Here is a 21,120-nt window from a genome sequence, read left to right on the forward strand (position 1 = left end):
ACGAAATCCATCCACAGGGAGTGGTTCACACATTGCTGTGGAGTATAGTGAGTTACAGTCTAAATATATTAAATACACACTCTCTTGATTGGGGTCATAGTGTTCACCCATATATCTATTATTGGCTTTAGCGTAACGTGTGGAAATCATATTGACTCCTCCTCTGATTGCACTTTCTATGAACAAATGCATGTCAATATCTTGAAATAATTGTAATTTTATACCAGTCATTCTAAGACAGGCCTCCCATGTTAGTCCAGGAAGTGAATACATATGTACGGGGTCAAGTTTGTAATCCTTTAAACACAGGTCTCTAAATGTCTCAAAGACATCAGCCAGTAGCAATACATCTGTTTTAAGATATGAATCATGATATTCTTGTAAATTATTCATATTAAAATGGGTCCAGACATGTTTGGCATGTTCACATTCATAGGGCGAAATATGTTCTTTAGTTAGAGTACTATAAAATGCTTCTATTGGAGGGAGAGACTCTGCAAACTTATCTGGTCCCGTTATATATTCAAAGGGAAAAACACCTTTACGTTGTAGTAGTGGATTGTCTATGAATCTAAATGGATTTAAATTGGAAGCTAATTTGTATAATGGAAGGGACAGGAAGTTATAGGAATCTAAAAATACTAAATCATCAACAGAGAATGAAATGTACTTTACTACCAAACTTTGCAAAATTTCCCAAGTGTTGTATTATTAAATGTCCATCATAGTTTTTTAAGTTATAGAATAATACTGGTATTTTCTTTGTTACTTTATAGTTTAAATTACAACCATTGTGGGCAGCTCCACGGTATTGGCCATTTGAATGACAATGATCTCGTACCCTATCAAAATATAGGGGCCTTTCACAAATGTGACAATGTATTGAGTTTTGGAAAGATGCCTCTTGCTCTGGAGTCATTACAAGAGGAATAAATATTGCCATTTGACTTTTAATTAAATCATAAGTCTCAAACAACCTTTTGAAAAACACGTCCATAAAGTTTACACCACTGTATAACTCTTCAGAAATAATCTTAGATTCTCTCACTACAAAAAATGCAAATCCAGATGGAGTATGATTATTAGAATTTATAAAACACTCAAAATCTGCATAAATCACAAATGGGGCTTTAAGTTGATATTTATAATTTTTAAATTGTAATGTATCCTGTTTAGACATTTCGTTGGACATCAAAGTTTTTACAGTATGTTACATGACGCACCAATTTATTATTAGTGTAAAAATGTTGTAAACACATCTTGAAAAAATGCTTCTTATTGTTATCTTTTGTAGAGTGGAACATTAACCTATCAAAATCACGAATTAAACAATAATGTGATTTACGACCTTCTTGTAATAATACTAAATCTATATGAGTATTACTATTTAGTTTGGTTGTTTTTAATGGATATATACATTTCTGGTCTTCAACTCCAAATACATTAACACTTATATTATTCTGTCTTTCAAATTTATCTATATCAGATATTTTACGGGATATTTTATATTTGTCATATTTAACTGTGTTTCATAGGGTGTATAGTTAGTGACTCTTTTAGCATTTTCATTTTTAGCATTCCTTGGATATAAAGCTGCTAAAATTGACCAAAGGAAGCATTTATTGTCTGCATTTTTTATATTTAGAACTGCTTTTGTCAATTGAATACTTTTTGGTGTGGGGATATATGACTTTGGAGTTAGGGGCTTATACTTGTAAACATGCAGCTGCCAATATTTAGTATGGTCATATATCCACCCACTACCTTTTTTTTTTTTTGTTCGCCTCCGCTGTCCTTAAGAAAGGGGGCTCGTCCGGGTTTATTCTTCATCTTTAGGCATTAATAGCTTCAAAGAATTCTTTTATCTTGTAGTAGGGTCTTGTTGAGAAGAAGTCTTTAAGTTTATTTTTAAAGCCGTTTTTATTTTGAATATTTTTTAATTGATCTGGGAGCTGGTTGAAAAATTTTAGTCCTATGTAGTTTGGATGGTTTTGAGATTTTTTAAGTCTGTTGTATGGTAAGTCAAATTGTTGTTTTCTTCTTGTGTTGTGGTCATGTATGTCTTCTCTTCTATTGCTGTTTGATGTTAGGGAATGGATGATGGTTTCATAGATATAGATGGATATGACTGTTAAAATTTTATTGTTGATAAAGTATGGTTTGCAGTGTTCTTCATCCTGCAGATCATTAATTGCTCTTATAGACTTCTTCTGGACGGTTAGTATTTGGTCTAGGTAGATTTGCGGTGCCGCTCCACAGGCTATAATACCAAATCTTCTGTGGGAAGAAATTAGAGCGTGGTAAACCACAAGTGCGGTATTTTTCCCAGATATCCTTTTTATTCTTTTAAGTCCATAAAATGCCGAGGATAATTTATTTGTTAAATTTTCTACATGGGTTTTCCAGCTGAGGTTTTCATCTATTATTAGTCCTAGGAATTTGGTTTCTGATACTATTTCAATATTGGTGTTAGGCTTTTGGTTTGTTGTGTTTCTTGGTGTAAAGTTTACTATTGCGCTTTTTGTCTGGTTTATAGTGAGATTGAGTTGTTTGAAGTTGTCGCTTGCAGAAATTGTTGTTGCTTCAATTCGGTTTTCCAGTTCTTCTATATTTGATGCTGGAACAATGAGGGTTGTGTCATCGGCAAACATTATACATTTTGTGAATTCGGGGAGGTTTTGTGGTAGGCTATTGACGTATATTAGGAAGAGTAGTGGTCCTAAAACAGAGCCTTGTGGTACGCCATTTTCCATCTTCCCACAGGCTGATTTTATTTTTTGTTTGGTGTTGTTAATATAGTGGGTTACTTCGACTATTTGCTGTCTATTGGAGAGATAACTTTTTAGCCACGCTTTAGCACTTTTTGTAATCCCTATTGATTCCAGTTTGTCAAGCAATATTAACCAGTCGAGGCAGTCAAATGCTTTCCGGAGGTCCAAAAATATTGCTGAAACGTTGTGACGTTTTTCCCAGTTCTCGGTTATGGATTGGAGAAGATCGGATATGGCTGTGTTGATAGACCTGTTATTTCGGAATCCATGTTGATGGATATGCAATTTATTGTTGGAGTTTAAAAATTTCATTATTTGTATGTGGATTACTTTTTCTAGAAATTTAGATAGGGTAGGAAGTATGGCTATTGGTCTATAATTTTCTATATTGGTTTTTTCAGATTTTTTGTATTTTGGGTATACTAATGATATTTTCATTTTGTCTGGTACTGTAGATTCGGCTATGGAGGAATTTATGATGTGTAGTAGGGGTTGAGCTATTTCATCTTGGCAGTGATGTATAAGTTTCCCAGACAGGTCATCTATCCCTGCTGTATTATTATGTTTTATGGATTTGAATAATTTTTTTAGATCTTGCTCTGAGACCGGTTCAAATTGCTCCAGCTTTGGTTGTAGGTTGTTCTGAAAGTTGTTGGTTGGGGTGTTTAGGAGTGTTGTAGGTCCGGTTGTTTTCCCTATGTTGATAAAAAAATCATTGAAAGAGTCGGCAATGTCTTTTGGGTTGGTTATAGTTATGTCGTTTAGTTTTTAGGCTTATATTCTTGAGATCTGAGGTCTTATTTTTGTTTCTTTCTTCGTTAATAATTTTCCAGGATTCTTTGGATTGATTTGATGCATTATATATCCTGTGAGTAACATACTCCTTTTTTGCTTGGATGACTTTTTGATCATAGGCCTTTTTCCGTCTAATATACTCATTTTTGTGGTTGTTTTGGTTTGTAGTGAGGTATCTGTTTTTTGCTTCTATGGTGTCTTTTCTATGTTGTTGTATGGGTTCGGTCATGGCGTATGCTTGCTTTTTTTTTGGATGATATTATTTTTGTTTTGTAGGGGCATGCCACATCCAAGTAGTATGTCAGAATGCCTTTAAAGTTGTTATATTTTCCGTTTACCGTTCTTTCCTCAAAAACTGAAGACCAGTTTTCTTTTTCTAGCAGGGTTTTGATGAGTTGCATGTTTGCCTCGGAAAAGTTCCTCAGCATTATTTTTTATGCTTAAGGGCTTGATATTTATGAATCGACGCGTCAATCTTTAAAAGTGCATTTTCAATTTGAGACTTTAAATCTCTCTTCTCAATAGTTAAGTCAGTAAGGCTTCTAAAATCCGCTATACTTTCTTTGTCATTAACTAATTTTCCATTTTGATACATTGAATATTTTATAAATTTGATTCTCCTTACTAAAGTCCATTTTAATCGGCAGAGGACAAGACTTAAGAGTATTTTCAAGGTCAGCTCTAACTGATTCACCAACAAATTTTATCATTGTGCATGGACATTTGTTGCAAGAATTGACTATATTCTAAAATGTCCAACAACATTTGTTTTACAGAAATCACAAGTCTTATGACTTTGTAATATATGCAATTTTGGAGCCATGTTGCTATCACATATTAATTCACAAACCTTGCACAGTTTCACCTACATTTGATGTACTAACTTATAGTGGCGAATCAGGTTGCTTTTATTGGAAAAAGAAGCAGAGCACTGTTGACATGTGGTCTTTATTTTTATATGTAACTAAAAAATATTTGTGTCACCTCTATATATAGACTTTTTGGAAATCACTTCAACAAGAGGTTCAATCAAGAGCTACCCCTAGAGACAAGAGGAAAGCCTAAGGGAGTGCCATTTCACCAAATCACCACTGAGAGCAAGAAGCGAGAAGCATGGGCCGGGAGCTTGCCCGCTGCCGTGCACGTGCCCGAGTTTGCGTACAAACCGCGCTCGATTTTGAGAATATACATGTGAATGGATGTGGAATTTAAATGTTAATGGAGTTGTACAATGGTATTGAACATTTGTATGAGCTTGTATAGACCAAGAGTAGGGTCTTTAAAAAAGTGGCAAAAAATAATCCTCATATTCCAGACATGATTTTCAGTATTAAAAAAGTAGAAAATTTATATAGGGGTGTATAGGCGAGAGCAGGGTCTTTAAAAAAGTGGCCAAAGAAATCCTGGGGCTTCGGCCATTTTTTCACAGAAAATTTTCAAAGTACTGGGCCAAAAGATTTTTGAAGTGACGTCATACCCGTATATTGCTACTAATTGTAGTGTAAAGTCAAGTATGAAAACATACAAAGTTATTTATATTTAATTGACCGAAATGTTAAATATTTCTTTTTGGGCTATAAATAATATTATTAAGCTTAGTTGTCTAATGATCAAACCCTTATCTAATCATAATTATATCTGAGAGCTGTTTGTGTTGATTTAGAATTAATTTTACAATGATTTTATATAAAATATGAAAGGCTTTTATTGAACTTGAGAGGCTAATAAAATATCTCTCCTACTATAGTGTAGTTTTTTTTTAAGTTTGGTTTAAAAAGTCATTTACAGATAAGTGTTAGATTTTTGGCAGGGATATATGAGTATGAATTGAATGTACATGGTGATTGTAACTCTCTACCTACATTTTAAGGTATTAGTTCTGAGTTTATAACAGAGAGTTCCGAAACACTATATGTGATGTGGAAAGCAAATAGGGAAGGGACCTCTTGTCGGGAATTTTCGATTTTGAGTTATATATATATTTCAATTCCTTATTAAATTCCGAATCACTTGGTGCATGTCCTATGCATCTACGACTCTTTTGTTAAAGTTATGGGACTTTGAAATTTTGTTATTAAAAAGGATAATTTTGAGAAAACCCTTTTGAAAATTTCAAATACACAAAAAAACACATTTTTTCATATTTAAGAAACGATTTTTGTATCAAAAGAAACTTATAATGTCCACTTTGAAAGAAAATCCGGTTTTTGTCTTAACTCCCGGTAGTTTCCATTTAAATAATTGTTTTTATTGAAGCATGTCGTAAAAATCACATTTCAGAAAAGGGACCTCTTGCCGGTCCTATGATATTTCTCCATAAGATAAGAAAAGGTACCTCTTGTCGGGACCGCAAAATTTGTGAGATATTTTGTTCTCCGTACACTGAACTTTGTTGTAGTTCTCTAAATTTCCTCTAGAATGCAGGAGAATTCATATTTTTGACTAAAGTCTGTTCATAAAGTGAATACAGTATTAGAAATAGGACCTCTTGTCGTTATGGCGAAATAACATTGAGCGACAAAAGGTAGCTTTTTTCAGACCATGCAGAGGCTAACAAAATGATTTATTTCGATATTTTATGTCTTCAATTCGATATTTTAACTGATACTGTCCTGTTCTATGATAAATGAGGTATAACAATCGGTAAAACCCCGAATTTCGATATTTTCGACCTTAATTACTTATATCGGCCGTACTGAAAATGTTGTATCGCCGACAAGAGGTCCCTTGTCCCCCCACAAACAGCTGAGAGACAAGGCCAAGGATGTCAAAGGCTTATCTACAATAACCAGTACGTCCACCAACCCCCCTGCCCTCCCTCCATCACCAGGATCAGCTGATCCGGCAGTCGTGGTTAGGAGTTCAGCTCGTGTACACGAGAGAAAAAAGTTTTTAATTCCCTGAGGAAGCGAGACGTTAATTTGGTCCCGCGAAACGTCGGAGTAAATCCAAGGACGATTTTGTATGTGCGTGTATGTGTGTGTTGTGTGTCTTCGTTGTGTTACATTCTGACGAGTCCTGGATTAAGAAATTAAGGTGAGTGAAGCCCACAAGCTGATCAATACTGTATAATAAACCTCGCCTAAAAACATGTCTTTAAAATATAAGAGGTCCCTTTTCGCTTTCCACATCACATATAACAATAACAATAATACATGTAAATGTTTTACTGATATTAGTGCAGGGTAAGTATTATTTTATTGTATACCAGTACTTATTTTGGTTTTATTGATAAAGTACCAAGCAATTAACAAGCTAAAAGACAGACGTGACATGATATACTTCCAAATACCTGGTGTTTAGTTTTGTTAGGCAATCAATCAGTATATTGGAGATGCCACTAATTGTTAGTAAAAATGTTTATACACTTTTTGAAGTAGGTAGTGATTAAATTTAGGAAGTAGATATGTAATATAGCAATGCATTCTAACATTTTTGTGTTTGGTTTGAAATGTGATTACATATTGCCATTGATATAAAAACAGCTTAAAACTGGTAAGATTGAATGCTATCATTGAACAATTGGCTTATTTTAATGTTAAGTCTTTTTGCCATAGTAGAATTTTTTTAATCCATGGAAAGGCAACTATTTATTGTGACTTTATTATTCACAATTTAACATGCAAATATTTTTCAAGGTATCATAACTCAACTCATAATAATGTATGCCAATAATGTATGGTTCCTTAATAAGCCTTTAGAAAATGTTTTCAAGATTATCGTCCTTGTTTATCTTATCGTCACATTTATAGGGAGTGTTGCAGGACCTCCAAATGTCATGACGTCCAATAATATAAGTCAGTGTTACGATGTCCAAAATATTATTTTTGAGCTGTCTCACGACGTCCAAATCTCATCATGTCCAAAAGTACAGTAATTGCAAGAAACACCGTCTTTCTACAAGCTTTGGAAGTCATGGGATTGATTGTCGTACAAAAGCCTCTTAAAAAATTAGCAGTAACACTTTGTCCAAAGCCGCTGCCAGTTGCATGACGTCCAATAGCTCAGCGGCCAGCGCTGTTGCACAACGACAACGTACTGAGCTCCTGAATATGGAGCTAGGTTAGATTAGGTTAAGTTGGGTTAAGTTAGTATACACTACAGATGGTAAAACATTACAGTACTCACAGTGTGCAGACACTCTGGACGTCGTGGTACACTGATCCATTGGACGTCGTGCAACTGGCAGCTGTTTTTGACGTGGTGCAACTGCTACTTTTTTAGAAGTTTAAAATGCATTTGTTTCATGACCAATCTCATGACATCCAGAGCTTGCAGAAAGACTATGTTTATTGCAGTTACTGTACCTTTGGACACATGCTGAGATTTGGACGTTGTGCAAGAGTCAGATATTTTATATTGGACATCTTGAAACGGCTCAAAAATTATATTTTGGACGTCGTGACACTGACTTATATCATTGGACATCGTGGCACTTGGACGTCGTGCAATTCATCCCATTTATAGGTGATGGAACTAGGCTGCAATCTTTGAGGATTAAAACATTGGCTCCATGGTAGATCAAAGATATGAGATTTTAAAATCTGACTCAACTGTTGGAGTTTGTTTGCTCGAGTGATAAAATAAATCAAATAATTTTCAAACTAAGTGTGAAACATATTCTAACGATATGAAAATGAAGTGGAATAACTCGAAGTCTTGGGGATGAAGAGACGCCCTACAAGTCTGTGTTATGTAACTTATATTGCACTAAAAAATTACAATATTGCCTCAAAATTAATCAGACTACATACTTTTGATATAGTAGGTTATATTTATTTTACTAGTATTATATTAAGTTTAAAAGTATCAGATTAAGCGTAGTTAAGTTGATGGCTCTATTACACATTTAATTCTAACTAATTTATTTTCAGGGTGCTTTGTTGAAAATGCATTCTATTTGGGGAGAAAAATAATATGGTTGCACTAACTTGCATTACCTTCGACTTTGAGGAAGGTATTTTTTAAGTTAAATGTTATTCATCATGCCACACTATATAAAGAGGTGAGCTAAAAGTAATGAATTCCAGTAGAGGTCAATTGTCTTCTATTTCAGGTAAATCCTAATCTATGCGGGCCAGTAACTTACAGTGAGCACGAGGCGTGCCAGCATCGGTACAACACCGTGGTCCGTGATGACAGCGAGATTCTCCCTGTCCTTGGCCACCTTGGCCAGCGCTGCGCACACACACGCCAGGACACGCACGTCCTCCGACTGTAGGAGGTTCACTATCAGCTCCAGGCCTCCCACGAAACTGCGCACTATCTCCCCAGAGTTCTGTCAAACATGACCTAAATAAAGTGATATTTCATAAAGGATTACGAGAGTTATAAAGTTTTAGAGCTTGTTACATGCACACCTATAATACAACGCCATTTGACAAAAGTGAGGTTGATATATTTAATGTAATAGAGTAGTGGTGAACTACCGGTATGACCCCACTTTAGGCACGTTTTTCCCATGTTATTCTTATGGGGATCATTTTTTAGCCACCAAATCCAAAAATCCTGATCTTCGCCTGTACACCCCAATATAAATGTTCAATACCATTGTATAGCTTCATTACTATTTCAAATCCACATGCATTCACAAGTATATTCTCAAAATCATCAACTTGACAGTGCGAGGTTTGTGCGTAAACCATTGATATATAACTACTGCGTAAACTTGGGCATGCTGCTGGCCTTGAGTGCGACCGGTCCTCTCGCCATTAGCAGTGTCAAGCGAGGAAGCGTCCATACCACTGCAATTAATTATACAGACAGACCAGTTTCAGGTGTTCTATTCAATGTCGAGAGGGGGGGTATTGAAAGAGAGAGAGAACGTGGCGTGGGAGTGAGAGAGAGAGAATGCGGCGCGGGAATGAGTGGCGCCAGATGTCTAGACAGGCGCGCGGCGTCGGACGTATTGACAGTGATTGATGTGATGAGAGGTGACAGGTGTCAAATTAAATTTGTACTTTCATATTTTAATTTTCTCCAGAAATTGTTAAAATAAATTTTACAAATACACTGCAATTGTTAAAAATTATTTTATGAATTCACTCGCTGGGAATTATATAAAAAGGCGGGGAAAACCGGTTCCTTCAGTTAGTCCCCTTCCGTCGCAGCGCAGCCATCTTGGTCTCTCTCCTCTGGTAAGTTTTTTTGCACATGTGGGGCTGGGCTAGTGGAAGGCGTCGGCACCGTGGACCTGTCTAGACATCTAGCGCCACGCCCCTGTCTCGGTAGCGAATAGAATGTCTGAGACTGGTCTGTCTGCATAATTAATTGCAGTGGTATGGACGCTTCCTCGCTTGCTCGTGCGGAAATGATACTTAGTTAAGTGACTGCCTGTCTGTGTATTTATTATTTGACACTTAGAGTATTTCTCAATACAATTGTGACAGTGAAACTTAAACATTAAAGTCCCAATTTTTGAACTTAGAAAAAATTTATAAAGTTTTTTCTTTAACACTTAGATTATTATTCTCCAATTACACTTTGTCGTTTTTCATGTGACTTTTACTATACAAAAATTTACTAAGTCCTGATTTTTAAAACTTAGCTAAAATTTCACTCACTGAGATAACATAGATAGTCCTTCCTATAGCACACACACTGTATAAATGTAGACTCAACATTCTGAATTGCTAAAAAGTATTTTTTATTTAACAAATTTAATTTTTGATCTAGTTTTGATTTTGAAAATTGCAATTATAAAATCTTATTGTATAAAATTGTTTTGAATATTAACATTTAAAATTCTGATTTAAATTATTATTTCTCACTAATTGAAATTGTTAAAATGTAATTTCAACTATATAGAAGATGCCAACCTAGTTTTTTGTTACATATATAAAATGAAGGCTACATGTCAACACTGCTCTGTGTCATTCTCCACCAAAAGTAACCTGATTCGCCACTACAATTTGATACATCAAATCAAGGTTAAACTGTGTAAAGTTTGTAATTTAATCTGTGATAGTAACATAGCTCTAAAATCTCATATATTAATAACTCACAAGACTTGTAGTTTCTGTAAAAGAAATGTTGTTGGTCATTTTAAAAGACATGTACATTCTTGCAACAAATGTCCATATACAATGATTAAATTTGTTGGTGAATCGATTAAAACTAAACTTAAAAATACTCTTCACTCTTGTCCTCTGCCGATAAAATGGACTTTAGTAAGGAGAATCAAATTTATAAAATATTCTGTGGATCAAAATGGAAAATTAGTTAATGAGAAAGAATGTATTGCAGATTTTAGAAGCATTACCACCTTAACTATTGAGAAGAGAGATTTAAAGCCTCAAATTGACAATGCTCTTTTAAAGATTGATGCATCTATACACAAATATCAAGCCCAAGGCAGTGGATGGATTTATGACCATACTAAATATTGGCAGTTACATGTTTACAAGTATAAGCCCTTAACTCCAAAATCATACATTCCCACACCAGAGAGTATTAAATTGACAAAATCAGTTTTAAATATAAAAAATTTGGATAATAAATGCTTTCTTTGGTCAATTTTAGCAGCTTTATATCCAAGGAATGCTAATGATCATGCTGAAAGGGTCTCTAACTATGTACCCTACATAGGTCAGTTAAATATGACAAATATAAAATATCCCGTAAAAATATCTGATATAGATAAATTCGAAAGACAGAATAATATAAGTGTTAATGTATTTGGAGTTGAAGACCAGAAATGTATATATCCATTAAGAACAACCAAACTAAATAGAAATACTCACATAGATTTATTATTATTACAAGAAGGTCGTAAATCACATTACTGTTTAATTCGTGATTTTAATATGTTAATATGTTAATATGTTTGTTATGTGTGATGTTAATATGTTAATATGTTAATATGTTAATATGTTGTTCCACTCTACAAAAGATGACCATAAGAAGCATTTTTGCAAGTTTTGTTTACAACATTTTTACACTAATGATATATTGGAACGTCATGCAACATATTGTAAAAACTTTGATGCCCAACGAGTGGAAATGTCTAAACAAGATACATTACAATTTAAAAATTATAAATATCAACTTAAAGCCCCATTTGTGATTTATGCTGATTTTGAGTGCTTTATAAACTCAAACAACCATACTCCATCTGGATTTGCATTTGTCGTAGTGAGAGATTCTAAGATTATTTCTGAAGAGTTATATAGTGGTGCAAATGTTATGGATGTGTTTTTCAAAAGGTTGTTTGAGACTTATGACTTCATTAAAAGTCAAATGTCAATATACATTCCTCTTGTAATAACTCCAGAGCAAGAGGTATCTTTCCAAATGTCAACACATTGTCATATTTGTGAAAAACCCCTATATTTTGATAGGGTGAGAGATCATTGTCATTCATCTGGCCGATACCGTGGAGCTGCCCACAATGATTGTAATTTAAACTATAAAGTAACAAAGAAAATCCCAGTATTCTTCCATAACTTGAAAAATTACGATGGTCATTTAATAATGCAACACTTAGGAAAATTTAATAATTGTAAATTAAATTGCATAGCCAAAGATATGGAAAAGTACATTTCATTCTCAGTTGATGATTTAGTATTTTTAGATTCCTATAACTTTCTGTCCCTTCCATTATACAAATTAGCTTCCAATTTAAATATATTTAGATTCATACAAAATCCACTACTACAACGCAAAGGTGTATATCCCTATGAATATATGACGGGACCAGATAAGTTTGCAGAGTATCTCCCTCCTATAGAAGCATTTTACAGTACTCTAACTAAAGAACATATCTCTCCCAATGAATATGAACATGCTAAAAATGTCTGGACCCATTTTAATATAAATAATTTACAAGAATATCATGATTTATATCTTAAAACAGACGTATTGCTACTGGCTGATGTCTTTGAGACATTTAGAGACCTGTGTTTAAAAGATTACAAACTTGACCCCGTACATATGTATTCACTCCCTGGACTAACATGGGAGGCCTGTCTTAGAATGACCGGTATAAAATTACAATTATTTCAAGATATTGACATGCATTTGTTCATAGAAAGTGCAATCAGAGGAGGAGTCAGTATGATTTCTACACGTTACGCTAAAGCCAATAATAGATATATGGGCTAACACTATGACCCCAATCAAGAGAGTGTGTATTTAATATATTTAGATTGTAACTCGCTATACTCCACAGCTATGTGTGAGCCACTACCTGTGGATGGATTTCGTTGGACTAATGAGATAGACTACAAAATATACAAAAATAATCAATATGATGAGTTTGGATACATTTTAGAAGTTGATTTAAAATATGATAAAAGCTTACATGATTTACATAATGACTATCCATTAGCACCAGAGAAAATGAATGGCAAATTAATACCTAATTTAAATGACAAAACTAAATATATTTTACATTACAAAGCATTACAAAAATATGAGGAATTGGGTTTGATTGTTACAAAATACCACAGAATTTTAAAATTTAGACAATCAAAATGGCTTGCGCCCTATATTAATTTTAATATTGAAAAACGAAAATGGGCTAAAAATGATTTTGAAAAAGACTTTTACAAATTATTAAATAATAGTCTCTTTGGTCGAACAATTATGAATCAACGAAAGTTTCGTGACATACATCTCAAGGATGAGTCACTATTAACAAAATATGTCACTAATCCAAGGTTTGACTGTAGCAAAAAGTTTGATAACAATTTACATGCTATACATTTAAATAAATTAGTTGTAAAGTTTAATAAACCAATATATTTGGGAATGACTATTTTGGATATTAGTAAAGTAATAATGTATGATTTCCACTATAATTATATGTCAAAATTTAAGAATAAAAGATTTCTAATGACAGATACAGATTCTTTAATGTATGCTATAGTTACAGAGGACTTTTACAAGGAAATAGAATGTGACTTACACTATTTTGATACCTCTGGATATAGTAAAGACCATTTCTTATACTCTGATAAAAATAAAAAAGTCACTGGAAAGTTTAAAGACGAATTAGATGGTCATATTATGTATGAATATTGTTTTTTAAGACCAAAGTTATACTCTTACATTCCTCTAAAATGGTTATATGAAGAGGACAAGCAAGCTTTAGAGGTCAAAAAAGCTAAAGGAGCTGATAGTGCTACAGTTAAACATCTCCTTAGACATCAACATTATTTAAACTGTCTTGCAACTGGGCAAGATTACTATGAGAATGTGACAAGAATTAAATCTACAAATCATCATCTTCAAACCTTGACCATGAACAAGAAAGTACTATCCTTTGACGATGACAAGAGGTTTATTCTAGAAGATGGCATCAACACCCTTGCTCTTGGTCATTATAAAATTGATCAAACATAAATCTATATTTGCCATTATTCTTTGACCTTTCTTTGTCTATTACAAAAAAGCCATATTTAGTTTTATCCCAACATTGGTGGCAGAGATTTCTAAATTGGTTAAATGAAAAGTCATTACCAACATGATTGTTATATACATGTTTTAAATTTAAATCATCTTGTTTGAATAATATTAGGAAATTTACATTATCACGTAAATGTTTGTGTACTTTGCTGTAAGATTGACACAAGTAAAAACAGTTAATATTTTTATGTCGACCCATTGAGAAAAATTGTGTAATATTTTGACTATTTATGTCATCAAATACAACAACTGACTGTGATTTTACATCATTTGGTGTGATTTCACAGTCAGTAAACGTGTGTAATTTCACTTCATCACACAAACTAAATATTTCAATTATTTTTTTATATTTTTCTTGTTCTAAAGATTTAGATATTAAATATAAGTTTGTAAATTTTAATCCTTCCTTTCTTACAATTAAATTGTAAATTACAACCGTCTTCCCACTTCCACTTGGACCACAAATAACACATCGAATATTGGTAGGAAATAGACCCAACTTCTTTGGTATATACTCCTTAGTATGTGATATTTTAAATTTATGTTTTCGTTGAATAAAAGACATTTTTTATATAATAAAAATGGTAAAAAATGATAATAAGAAAACATGTAAAAAGGGCAAAGGTTTATTCCTAAAGCCTTACAGGGGTCGAGGGTTATTGAATACTCTTATAAATAACCTTCCATTTCCACTTCACATACCATCATATCAATACTGTGGACCTGGGACGAATGTACGTGAGAATTTAGCTAAAAATGTACCTCCAAAAAATAAACTAGACTCTTATTGTAAAGAGCATGACATATTCTACATGAATAATCCCAATACCGCTGCTCGGAACAAAGCAGACATGAGATTAGCAGACTTAGCTTGGACTAGAGTAACGGCCAAAGACGCAAGTCTTGCTGAAAGAGCTGCTGCTTATGCCGTGACAAATTTGATGAAGGCAAAAGCAAAAATGGGAATGGGATTAAAATTAAATAAAAAAGATGGACAACTACCAGCTGTTAGAGGCCGCAAAAGACGTGCCTCACTTCAGGGGGGTGTACCTAAAAAACGAGCTAAAAAATCTAACACCAAGAGTAAAAGAGTGCGGAATAGTTAATTTAGACAGTTCATCTGGCACACATTGGACAGCATATCGTAAGAATAAAGATATTGTTATTTATTTTGACCCATTTGGAATCCAACCTCCAAAAGAAGTAATTAAATATTTTGAGGGATATAAAATATTCTATACAACTGATCAAATACAAGATTTAAATAGTTCTATTTGTGGAATTTTATGTTTATCATTCATAAAAAATTTTTGTTTATAAAAATGGATTCATTTACTATAACATTTTCGGGTACAGAGTCAGAGCTAAAGTCAGTGTTCTTTCCTCCCATAGAATTAAATGATGATTATGTAATTGGATTAGTAGATTTTCAAAGTTATAATTCTATATTTAATGTTAAAAAACCCCTAAATACTTTAACATATTACAAAGTAGAGAAAATGACATTACCAAAAGGAGAGATCTCTGTCGATGATTTAAACCAGTTATTAAATGGTAAACTTAAAGTTATAATAGATAAAAATGGAGAAGCATTAATTAATACTAAATCCAAACTTTTATTTAAAGGGCTTATTCCAAAATTAAATCAACTTAAGGGCAACAAATTAACCATTAGAGAAGGTGATGATGTTTTCTATTATGACCACAATGCTCCAGTTACAATAGAAATTTCTGAAGGAACATATGAGGTGGTTGAGCTTGCAAAGGAAATTCAAAAGCAAATCCCAGACTTTTTCCTTACAGCTAATAATAAAACTATGAAAGCGACACTACTTTCTAGCCACGTGTTTGATTTTACAAAACCATGTTTAGGGTCTGTTTTATTGGGATTTAAAGGTGTTTCTACTCCTGGTGTTCAGTTTGAATCTACAAATAAAATAAACATTAATAATGTAAATTTGATTAGAGTAAAATGTAATATTGCAAATGGGTCCTATTTAAATGGCAACAAATCACACACCATACATAGCTTTTATCCAGAAGCTCCTCCCGGCTACAAAATTATTGAAGTTCCAAGAAATATTATATATTTTCCTGTAAATAAGAGAAGTTTAGATGTTGCCAGTATTACATTTGCCGATCAGCACGACAAGGCAATTGACTTTAACGGAGAAGATACTACAATTACTTGTCATATAAAAAAGATATGAGAATTTATAAGAGTGGGCAGCTATCTATAAGTGTACAAAATGCTAGGTTCCTAAAGTCAATAGGACTAAAGTTAAAATTTTCTATTAATAAAAATGGAAGATTTTCTAGATGTTACAGGGAAATCCCAATTCGACGATAGTGTAGTTAAAATTACAAATCACTCCTATGTTCCCCACAACACTTTGGCAATAAATAATTCTGATGAAATTCGAATATGTATTAATAATCAAGATTTGCTAACTCTTCCATGTAGGAGTTATCTGTATATTAAGGGAGAAATTGAAAATCATGATAAAGGTAATTTTATAAATAATGCATTTGCGTTCTTATTTGATGAAATTAGATACGAAGTTGCAGGTAAAGAAATAGACATTGTAAGAAACCCAGGAATTTCTAGTCTTATGAAAATATTGAGCTCTTACAATAAAACTACTAAATTGTCAAATGTGGCATTTGATTCTGACACAAATTTAAAAGAGTTCCATAAAGGTGGTAAGTTTAGTACATGTTTGCCATTAGAGCTGTTAATGGGTGTATTTGAGGATTTTAATAAGGTATTAGTAAATGTCAAACAAGAATTGGTGTTGAAAAGATCCAAAAATGATTTGAATTGTATATTAACAACTGCTAGTGCTCCAGCCAGTGGCACTGCTGATATGATTCCCAAAATTACACTTAACTCAATTCAATGGGTGATGCCACATGTGACACCATCAGATGGGGAGAAGTTACAATTACAAAAGATGTTATTGCAAAATAAAAATTTGCAAATTGCATTTAGAAGTTTAGAGTTGCATGAACTTCCATCATATCCCAATACTACAAGACATACATGGTCAGTAAAGACATCTTCAAGTTTGGAGAAGCCTAGGTATATTATATTTGGTTTTCAAACAGCTAGGGATAATAGTGCACGAAAAAGAACTGATGAATTTGATCACTGTAAGTTAAAAAATCTCAAAGTATTTCTAAACTCTGAATATTATCCTTATAGTGATTTAAATCTCGATTTTGAAAATGGAGATGTCTCTAAAGCTTATGAGATGTTTATGAGGTTTAGAGAGACTTACTACAATACTATCCCAGATCCTATGATTAGTAGGGCTGAGTTTATGAAGAAATATCCACTAATTGTAATAGATTGTTCTAGACAGAACGAAACAGTGAAGGAAGGAATTGTTGATATTAAATTAGAGATTGAAACTGCAGAAAATGTACCAGCAAATACATCTGCATATTGTTTGATAATACATGATAAAGTGTTTGAGTACAATCCTTTGTCAAATGAGATAAATAAAATTTAAATAAAAGATGAAAAACATTCAACAAGAATTGGTTGACTCTGCAAATCAAATACGAGAGAAATATAGAGCTTTAAAACGTGGCAAGTTTCTAGAGGCTGAAGAGAGGTTCCAAACATTCCAACCTTTAATAGAGCCATTACAAGAATTAAAAAAAATCGCCAAAACAGAGAGGCCTCGAATGGAGATACTCCCAATGACTCCATCTAGAATATCAATGATACCAAGATTACAACAATCCACCCCACAGAAATTAGATTTTGGTCTTTTAGCATCAGACTATTTAGGAAATTACCTCAGTAAAAGTAGTATGACAGACACTACATATGGTATTAGACGAGAAGCAAATAAATTTTTTATTGGAAATAAGGAAGTTGATATTGCCAATGATGATGTTACAATTGCAAATAAAACTTACAAGGGGACAAAAGGCTTGTGGCAGTTGTTAACTTTAAAAGAACCTGAGGATTATACTCCGGCTGATTTGCAAAATTATAAAGAAATTTTGGAAGCTACAAATGGACATTTAAAGAGTTACAAAGATGGTGCACCAATTTCAAGTAATAGACATACTAAATATCTTAATATAATTAAACCTCTATTTAAATCTGTTGGTGAAGGTTTGAGACAAGTGACTGGTAATAAAATAGACTATATTTATTGGGATGATCCTAATGAGCTTGTAGATAGGTTAAGACTTCTTTGGCTAAGTCGCCAAGCCGGTAACTCAGGAGTGGATAATGAAATAGATTCCATTATTGAGGAATTGAGAGAAAGTGGTATTATTTATTAAATAAAAATATGTTTATAGATAAATTTTATCGTTTATATAATCCATATAGTAAGCCTGCAGAACCCAGGGCTAGTCATGAACCTACTTTAAATTTAAAAGACGATAGTTGGAATTGTTTAAACCGTAAAATTGGTAATGTTAAAGATGGGGAGATTGTAGATGATGTATCAACTTTGGGACAGACATTAACTAGAAAAGGTGATGTCTTTTTACAATGTAAAACTAAATATGAGTTTTTAGAATCTAAGAATAAAAATTGGAATGCTAAAAAACAGAAAATTACTAATGTGAAAAAGGGTGAAAGTTTAGATGATGTGCCCACTTTACAACAGACTTTAATACGTAAAGACGGTGGTACATTTGTACAAGACAATAATAATTATGAATTTTTAGAATCAGAGAATGGTGTTTGGAATGCTAAGAAACGGAAAATTACTAATGTGGAAAAGGGTGAAAGTTTAAATGATGTGCCCACTTTACAACAGACTTTAATACGAAAAGAAGATGGTAAATTTGTACAAGACGATAATAATTATGAATTTTTAGAATCTGAGAATGGTGTTTGGAATGCTAAGAAACAGAAACTTAGCAATTTGATGGAAGGTACAGATAGTAAAGATGCTGTGAATGTTTCACAAGTTCCAAAAATGGAAGCAGGCTATTGGGATTTTAATAATAAAAGGTTAGTACGTGTAAAACCCGCCGTTGATGACACTGACTGTGTTACAAAAGAACAGACTATAACTTTTGATAAAAAAGAAAAATGTTGGGATGCCAAAAAACAATTTATAAGGAATCTGCCAAAGGGGGAATATTTAGATGATATTTGTTTAATGTCACAAGCTATGTATTATGATGGATTAAAATTTGTATATGCAGGAAGAAAATTTAATTTGATGGAATACAATCCTGATTTATTAGTTGCCGACCCTACATCTTTGAGTGGATTTAAGTATATAGATAATAGACCTTATATACCAGAAAACTATGTATTTAAAAGAATGGAAGATAAAATCTATTGATTGGGGCTAATGGTAATATATTTACAGTACAAGGAAAGAGTGATGTTATAAAAAATGAATGAAATTGCATACGAACTTCATAAGCCTGCAAGAAAGAATTTCATTAGAAGATCTTTTAAAGTATTAGGTATAAACGAAACCTTACAAATAGATTTAATTGATATGCAAAACTATGCTAGAGAAAATTCTGGCAATAAATATATTTTAACTTTAATAGATACATTTTCTAAAAAAGCTTATGCTGCTCCGCTAAAGAATAAGACAGGGTTGGTGGTTACAGAAGCTATTAAAACCATTCTACCAAAGGGGGTTAAAAACATTCAATCTGACAATGGAAAATAATTTTTTAATCAATATTTTAGCAAACTAATGAAAAACTTAAATATTAATCACTATCACACATTTTCTACAACTAAGGCTGCAATTGTGGAGAGGTTTCAGAGAACTTTAAAGAATTGGTTATATAGGGAATTTAGTGCTCAGGGGAGTTATAAATGGTTGGATTTACTTCCAAAGTTAATTCGAAAATATAATAATAAGGTGCATAGATCTATAGGAATGAAGCCTAACCAAGTGAATATTAAGAATAGTAAATATGTGCATGAGAGGTTGACTTCTAAAGTAGTGCAAGTTAAGAAGCCAAGATATAAGGTGGGTGATAGCGTGAGAATTTCCAAGTATAAACATGTTTTTAGTAAAGGTTATACCCCAAATTGGACAGGTGAGCTATTTACAATAGCAGAAGTTAAGAATACAAAGCCTGTGACTTATATCTTGAAAGATGAAAATAGCAATATAATCAGGGGAGGCTTCTATACAGAGGAGTTGTTAAAGACCAAATATAAAGACATGTATTTAATAGAAAAGGTAATTAGGAGGAAGGGTGATTTATTGTATGTCAAATGGCTTGGGTTCCCAAGTAGTCAGAATTCATGGATTTCCACTAAGGATGTCCAAGAGAGCACGCCGTGAGCTGGGAGCACGTGCAAACCTCGCACTGTCAAGTTGATGATTTTGAGAATATACTTGTGAATGCATGTGGATTTGAAATAGTAATGAAGCTATACAATGGTATTGAACATTTATATTGGGGTGTACAGGCGAAGATCAGGATTTTTGGATTTGGTGGCTAAAAAATGATCCCCATAAGAATAACATGGGAAAAACGTGCCTAAAGTGGGGTCATACCGGTAGTTCACCACTACTTAATAGGTTAGTAAAAACAAGAACATGAAAACATTTTGTTAGTTTCACACAACCTTATTGCCTGTTTATACAGAACCTGTCAGATACACGCACAATAACACAGACAGGTGTGTTATTATTGTATACGTAACATGAACAAACTGTCAACTAAGTTGGGTGAAGGTTTTTAAATGTAACATTCAAATACATCTTTCCTTAAGCATGTTTCATTTAGAAACAGAAAAACAAGTATGTGCAGATCTTTACCTTAGCGTGCTCAATACAAGGCACCAGTGCCCAAGCCGCATTGGCCTGGACCTTAGGGGAAGGGTTCTTGAGAAGGGACCAGAGCAGTCTGATGGCGTCCAACTTCTCCATCTCTACCAGACACTCAGCCTGATGTGCACACTCCCCTAGGCACTTAGCCACATTCTCAAGCAGCGCCTGGTGAGAAAAAAAAACATTGTATCACAGTTTTCAGAAAAAATATACTTTATTTACTTCATAGGGCAAAAGATTGATATAATAATAAGAAAGCGCAAATCCCAAGCTATTAATTTGTTTGTAACTTTTGTAAAAACCTATTTTACTGATTTCGCATTCTATGGATATAAATTATGTTTATACAGGGCGTT

The 21,120-nt window shown here is 33.2% G+C and overlaps 1 protein-coding gene across 1 annotated transcript in view; it reads right to left on the reverse strand.

The window, feature by feature from the left end:
* The window catches only part of LOC128999908 (armadillo repeat-containing protein gudu), an 82,084-nt gene that overhangs the window by 22,782 nt on the left and 38,182 nt on the right, over positions 1-21,120 (reverse strand). The window contains exons 9-10 of the mRNA XM_054426684.1: positions 20,753-20,929; positions 8,656-8,844 (exon numbers count right to left, since the gene is read on the reverse strand). Of these exons, the coding sequence (XP_054282659.1) occupies positions 8,656-8,844; positions 20,753-20,929 (366 nt within the window). The remainder of the gene's footprint in view (positions 1-8,655; positions 8,845-20,752; positions 20,930-21,120) is intronic.

This window comes from Macrosteles quadrilineatus, unplaced genomic scaffold, assembly GCF_028750875.1.
Source record: "Macrosteles quadrilineatus isolate MER2022 unplaced genomic scaffold, UCM_ALF_1.0 Scaffold_1__1_contigs__length_201487025, whole genome shotgun sequence".
Lineage (NCBI taxonomy): Eukaryota > Metazoa > Arthropoda > Insecta > Hemiptera > Cicadellidae > Macrosteles > Macrosteles quadrilineatus.